Here is a 7023-nt window from a genome sequence, read left to right on the forward strand (position 1 = left end):
GCACCAATTATGGTGTATTAAGTTAGTACAGGTACTAAACTATTATTAATACCTGTTATTACAGGTACTAAACTTAATGTGCCATAATTACAGTGCATTAATGAACATGTGGATGTGCCCACTGTGCAAGATATCTGCACTGACTTAAAAATCTTAAGGCTATTTGGAATCATTATCTGGTCTGACTTCCAACTGGAAAAAAAAAAAGTCTGGAAGGTCTGAGGACATTTTATGCCAGCCTTGAACAAGCTGGGATAATGGAGAAAGCTGGTAAAGCTTCTCACATATGCCAAAATGAACAAGCCAAGTCAAGTATCACACAGGAACAAAAATCAGCTGTCTTGAGTAAAGCAGACATAGATTTATTTACAATGGCTGCAAAAAAAAAAAAAAATCTATGCGTGTCCTAGCTCATTATTCTCATTTCTCTGAGATGGCCTGACTGGAACTACTGCAGCTGAACTGCTGATTGGGCATATCAAATCCATTTTTGCTAGTCATGGCTTCTCTGACACGCGAATGTCTGACAACGGCTTGCACTGGAGTTTAAGCCATTTGCGACGGAGTGCAGCTTAAACATGTAAACATGGACCCATTATTTGGAATCCAACAGGCTGGTGGAAAACACTGTCGAGATAATGAAGCACTTATTGAAAAAGGCTGCAGTTAAATTAATCACTGTTAAATTACAGAACCCTGCAGACGAAGATCGAGTTGTCACCGGCTGACATTTGTTCAACAGAGAATGGGAAGCAAGCAGGCCTGGGCTGTTAGAAATGGAGGTCAGAATCAGTGGGGAATTGCAGAAGTATTAGAGACAGGAGGCAAACCAAAAAGGTGTGATGATTTGGTGCCCCAGGAGCTGCTGCCATTTAAAGAAAGCGACACCATGGCCATCTCTGCTTGAAAAGTTACTACATCCTCAGAGGGTCTGCTCTGGGAAGGCTGCCTCTGAAATGACAACAGGCAGACCTGCAGGGTGAGATCATCATTTCAGATGCGTGGAAACGTACTGCGAAGGACCACAGATGCCTTTTCCAGCTCCCTGCTGAGTTGACCACAGGGCAACAATAGCAGGTGAGAGTGCTGAACCTCAAGACCTGGCACAATCGGGATGAACAGACTTACCACCACCTGGGAAGTGCTGTTGATATCTCGGAGTGGACTCATCAATCCATGAGACACTGTGAGGCTCAACAGCAGAGAGGCTAATGGAACAATATTAACAAACTGAGTTCATAGATTGGTTATAAAGTATTTGACATTCTGTATTGTGTTAATGTTGCTTTATTGTTAGTATTGTGTTTGTCTGGGGAAGGAGTTGTAGAGAACTCTGCCTTTAAGAGGTTCAGGCAAGAAACAGCTGGTACAGGCAAACAAGGTTCTTTGGGTAACTCTGATATCTTTTATTAGACCAACTCAAATAGTTGGAAAAATTCTCCGTAGCAAGCTTCCAGGTTTAAATGTCCATCGTCAGGCTGAGGAAGCATCTGCGGTTGGTGTGTGCTCTCAAATTCACACCCCAAACCCTTGGACAGGTTCTGGATTCACTGGTGTGCCTGAACACAAGTCTAACTTATTGTCTTTCTGTTTGCAATCACTTGGGATACATACAGGTAAAAACAAAAGTATTAGACTGAGCAGTAATCAGAGTCAATTAAGTAAGCAATTGCCTAAACAGCATTAAAGAGATAAATAGGAAACAAAAAGGAACCAAGTTTTGCCACAAGGACATACAGCAGAAGGACAAAATCACGTCTGCACACAAGAAAGCACTGGGCAGACGGAGAAATAGTTATATGCAGCGCATCTACACAGATGCTTAGAGACCTTGATAGAAAGGGATGGATAAGGAGTGTTAGCGATAGACTATGCAATTCAAATGACAATCACAACCCCAGTTTGGTAAACACATCCTTTAAAAAAAAAAAAAGGGGGGGAATTATTTTTTCTCCATTCCTCAGAGCAAGAAACTGTAATCAATTTAGGAAGCAACCCACTCATAGATAATGAATCTGGTACTACTTTAGCACTGTTGTGATGGTCACCTCCCTAATGGAAATCCCCATGTCTTCATTTTATGATGGCTTAAGTCGGAAAGATGCTAGTAATACAGCACAGCAGCCTGCAGTTGCCTGGAAGGTGCCTTTTGAAGATCATGCGAAGATAATGAGAAACATCCTGCACTTGCAGGCTCATCACACATTTGTTGGCCAGAGTTAACTAGAATCTCCCTTCACAATCACCTAGCTACAAAAAATGCTGGCTGTTTTACAAAAGAAAACTATCAATGGGCTAAGGCATCTGCCTCCAGTGGGCCTGTGCCAAGGAAAGCTTCTCCTGCATCTTCTTCCATTGTGAAATCTTATCCCATGAAACTTAGTAGCACCTATCCTTATGCCCAAAGACCACGGACTAGAGATGTGTCTGGCACAAATTGCATCTGCTCTAACTGCTCACATTTTCTCCTAGTTTCTTTCCTACACACAATCTGCCATAAATCCCCAAATATATTTTCAGTTAATCATCAGTCCCTTACATAACATTTCTGACTTTCACTGCAAACCCATAACGCTGCTGTCCCTACAGCTAGCCCTCGTCAGAATCCAGATTACCTGTAAATGCTTGCAAAGCAGGCTTAACTGCTCGTTTGTGGTCACCTCCAAAATTAAATAACCAAAAAAAATAAAAATAAATAAAAGGTGGAGGATTACTTCAGATCAAACCATTTGGAACCTAGAAAATACGTATGCTCTCACCAATTTGTGAAGGTCTTTCTTAAGTGCATAAGAGAGACTATGACATCTCCCTATGGGCACAGCTTTTGTTTAAAGCAGCACAACAAGCAGCAGGATTATGGCTAAGCTTAATGCTTTGCAAAAATAAATAAATAAAGATTTAACATCTTCACTTCTTCCTAAGAGATTCTGCCACTCCTCACTGGTTATAATTAATATTCTGCCTCCTACTCCCCAAAACAGGGCTTCTTGTCTGAAAAGAAACCCTATGGATGCCTTTGCATTTCATACCCCGCTTCCAGCTGCAACAGCACCTCTGGCTTCAGAATTACCATATTTTCCTGTATATAAAACCCCCCAATATAGCATACACCCTATTTTTGAAAGGCATCATGAAGGGAAAAAAACACAAAAAAAAACTGCCTAGGGTTATGGCTGCACAGAGGCTAATCTTCAACTCACTCAGCCTCCCTTTCCTGCATAACTAAAGCCCTAGATAAAGCCTGGTCTCCATGGGTGGACCTCTGAGCTTTAAAAGAGCCAGACAGTGGGTCCAACTGCACAGTTACTGTGCAGTAACCGTCATTATTTTGCAGTCCCAGCAGCACATGGGTTGTTTCAGACCCTACTGAGCAGTAGCAATGAACTACTTGTTGCTTTTTGCTACTGCAAAATAGCATCGGAGTCAGAGATCGTGCCCGCCAATGCTAGGTCACTGTAGTGTCTTGTGTAGATGCGCTCCCTGTGAAATAGATGGCACAATCGCCCTAAGAAAGCTGAGCTTCATTAGTAATCAGAACTCATGGTAGAGCTCACATCTTTTATTAGAGCAATTGGAGTTTTGCAACCAAAAAAACCCCCTTTAATTGCAAGCTTTCGATTGCAAGCTTGCAATTAAAGACATTTTTTGTTGTTGCAAATATCGACTTGGTTTAATAAAAGATACCACCTCTACCACGAGTTCAGATTCTTTTTTTTTCTAGATCAGTACAGCTGCACCCCGGATACCTGCGCTTCATTCGTGGTACTTCCAGACCCTTAAAAAGGCGAGATTTCTACAACCTATTCGAATGGCAGTCGTTGCTCAGTTTTGCAGGCCTGTTTTAGGGAATTTAAAATACAGATGTCAGAGGTAAGGGAACACGGGGGTATGTGGAGCGCAGACCCATGCAGTGACGAACGATGGGTGTGAACTTGACAGTGCCATGAATGGGCCCTTGACTCTATCAGCTGCCTGAAGAGCAATCCCAGGGCTGTTGCCCAGAGGGGCAAGGATCAAAGCCAAGTGCTTCTAAATGGGGTAAAAATTAAAAAACAAAAACAAACCCCCCTTGCTGGCTTAGTAGGCCACCCCCACATTTAATTATTATTTTTTTTGGAAGGAGGGCTGATTGGTAGGAATGTGTATGTGTACTAGACAATACGACAGACATCCCTTTCTTTTGTATTCTCTGAACAGCAGGGACTACATTCCCCACAATGCCCCTCGCACCGGGCCAGGACAAGCAGGGGAGGGCTCTCCTCTCGCGAGACTTGGGCGCGGCCCGGAAGTGCTCGCGCCTTAGAGACGGGAGTGGGACGCGGGGCGCACTGACGGAACGGCGGCCATGTCCGAGACCGACCCCAAGACCGTGCAGGACCTGACCGCAGTGGTAAGGCGCCTACCTGGGGCCGCGGCCTTGGGCGCCGCCTCTGGAGCGCGAGTTGCGCGGGGCGGCCGTTAGGGGCGGGGCCGGGCGGCCGTTGGAGGCGTGGCCTGGGGGAGGGCGTCAGTAGCGGTGGTGCGCATGCGCAATGCGGGCTGCTAGGGCACAAGGGTCTGGAGGGGGCAGCATCAGGAGCCGTGTTGCGCATGCGCAATGCGGGATGTCAGGGCACGAGGTGCCTGCTGCGGCTCCCCACTGGCAGGGGGGAGGGGAGGCAGCCACCAAGTGCCGCATCAGGAAGCCGGGCCCCCCAAAAGCCCAGCGCCATCCGTACAGGGCTGGATGTGGCCGCCTGGCCAGTGTTTTCCAGCCGGCCGGTATCCCCGCGAGCTGGATGCTCGGCTCCGCCATCTGGACTTGGGGTTGAGCACTGCCATCATAGAGCTCGCACTCCCTCATGCTCGTGTGTCCCCTCACTGGCATAGCAGTGGGGAGGATCGGGCTGTCGCACAGCTTTAAGCAGGGTTGTGGAGCTGCCTGGCCAGCGGTTCTCAGCATTTTTAGACTTGAGGCACCCCCTGGGATTGCTCGCTTTTAATTTTTCACTTGGTTTTTAAGTACGGGTGGATAACAGGAGCAAGTTTCAGGTTTATGGATGTTTAAGGCTGGAGGGGACACCTTGCGAGATCTTTGGGTCCGGTCCCCCTGCTCTGGGCGGGAAGGCTGCCCTGACCCAGGGCGTGTCTGCCGGGGTCAAATAACCCCGGCCCTCTGCCGAGTAACCGGTGCGCATCCAGGCTCCTGTGGCAAAGTGCTCTGAAGGACACGATGGCCAGACATTTTAATGCTGTGGATCCCTAGGTGAAAACTCTGGGTTCATCTCGTAAATGTTGGCTCACGTAACTGGAGCCATTGGGCAACATGCCGACACACCCTTGGAAGGATATCAAGGCACCCTGGTTGAAAATTACTGCGCTAAGCTAAAGAAGTAGAAAGAGGGGCTACTCAGATGAAAAGTTTGAAAGCAATACTTTAAACTTAAGATTTTCCCTGTGTTTTAGGTACAGACATTGCTTCAACAGATGCAAGACAAATTTCAGACCATGTCTGACCAGATCATTGGAAGAAATATCCTTTTCTGTACTCGTGCCTTTCTGGGTGTGCGTCAAAGATATTTGCAAACTTTTATGCCTGTCAAACTCTTATCTTTGCAGTTTGGGTCATTACCGTTAGCTGTCCCGAGTGAAGCTGTATGCAAGGAAATAAGAATATAAATCATATACAGTTCATTTTCTTTAACTTGAGTTAACTTGATGACATGAGCTGTCGCATTGATGACCTGGAGAAAAACATAGCTGACCTCATGACGCAGGCAGGAGTGGAAGAATTAGAAGGAGAGAACAAGACGCCTGCTCCTAATAAGACCTAAAGTGAGAGAATTGCTTCGCTTCCCAAGTGAAATCTTCTCCCTAATGATGTAAATAGCAGAACTGGCATTGACTTTAAAGGGGCCAATTTTTCATGCTCATTTGAGAAGCAGACTCTGAAATTCAAATAGAGCAATTAATGAAACTACTGTAATAGGAGTTTGTATTTTGTTGTGCAGTGAATCCTAGGATATTTGTTCGTGATCTTTAGGAAGTTCCTACCAACTTGTTCAGGCAGGACGGCCGCTTCAATGACTAGAGGCATGGAGTGTTAAAAACTGGAAACTGAGAAAAATACAATGTATGAAGAGTGCAGGCTGGTTTAATAGCTGCGTAACCACCTCTGCTCACGCAGCCTGACATCACTTGCACAATTAAAGTTTATTTTGACTAACTGGAGTTGCGCTGGCATTGCATCTAATTTCACTGACTCATTTCTGCCAGACTCCCTAGCAGTGTCACTGTTTGTTGCCCAAAAATAGAAATTGGGCAACAACCAGCTGCTTCATCAGCTTTATAAGTAATAGTTAAGGTATGGGTTCTGGCATGAGACTCCATTAAGAAAAATCTTTGGACTAGTACAAGTCTGCAGATCATGGTGAAGTGATACTGAAAGTCCCATACACAGGGTGTGCCTATGCTGGATTAGTGAGGTCAGTTTTGCTTGTGATATTTCACTTAGTTCAGTGAAAAATTGACAAAAGGTGATTTATTTATTTATTTAATAATTGTTGTAGGCCTTGAATATAGGGAAGTCCCAGTGTTCCCCATAGAGCAGTGGTTTTAAGGAAGCTGGTTTTAAGCAGTTTTAGAAGAACTTTAAAATTGGGGACAGAACAAGGTATCTTTTCACTGTATCATCAGCCCTCAGCTCCCACCCCCAATCCACATTGTACTATCTGCTGGAAGGGAAGATTTTACTTTGACTTCTTACGTATTCATCTTCTCCAAATATGACAGTGAAACGTGGGCAGATGAGGGGTTTGATCCTGCAAACTTCTAGTCAAACGTTTAACTTTATATTCTTGCCATTCTCGTTAGTAAAATTAAGGGCTTGCAGTTTAGATTAGTCTGATCTTAATTGCACCAAAGTTTAGCTTTATTCTTCATATTCAATCATGCTTAAATTCCTACTGGGACCTTGCAATTGCATAAATGTAGAAATTTCACACTTGCCAATCTCTCTTTGTGTAAATGGGGGGGGGGGGGGGG

The 7023-nt window shown here is 45.1% G+C and overlaps 1 protein-coding gene and 1 long non-coding RNA gene across 2 annotated transcripts in view; one reads left to right on the top strand and one right to left on the bottom strand.

Annotated features, from left to right (window-relative positions):
* LOC109289451 overlaps positions 1-4634 on the bottom strand; it is a 32696-nt gene extending 28062 nt beyond the window's left edge. Inside the window, exons 1-2 of the long non-coding RNA XR_002095370.1 lie at positions 4404-4634; positions 1129-1208 (exon numbers count right to left, since the gene is read on the bottom strand). This is a non-coding gene — a long non-coding RNA (uncharacterized LOC109289451). The remainder of the gene's footprint in view (positions 1-1128; positions 1209-4403) is intronic.
* The window catches only part of HSBP1 (heat shock factor binding protein 1), a 4391-nt gene continuing 1640 nt past the window's right edge, over positions 4273-7023 (top strand). The window contains exons 1-3 of the mRNA XM_019505466.1: positions 4273-4390; positions 5446-5512; positions 5695-5814. Of these exons, the coding sequence (XP_019361011.1) occupies positions 4346-4390; positions 5446-5512; positions 5695-5813 (231 nt within the window). The 5' untranslated portion in view covers positions 4273-4345 and the 3' untranslated portion in view covers position 5814. The remainder of the gene's footprint in view (positions 4391-5445; positions 5513-5694; positions 5815-7023) is intronic.

Source organism: Gavialis gangeticus, unplaced genomic scaffold (assembly GCF_001723915.1).
Source record: "Gavialis gangeticus isolate Ggan-Ray unplaced genomic scaffold, GavGan_comp1, whole genome shotgun sequence".
Taxonomy (NCBI): Eukaryota; Metazoa; Chordata; order Crocodylia; family Gavialidae; genus Gavialis; species Gavialis gangeticus.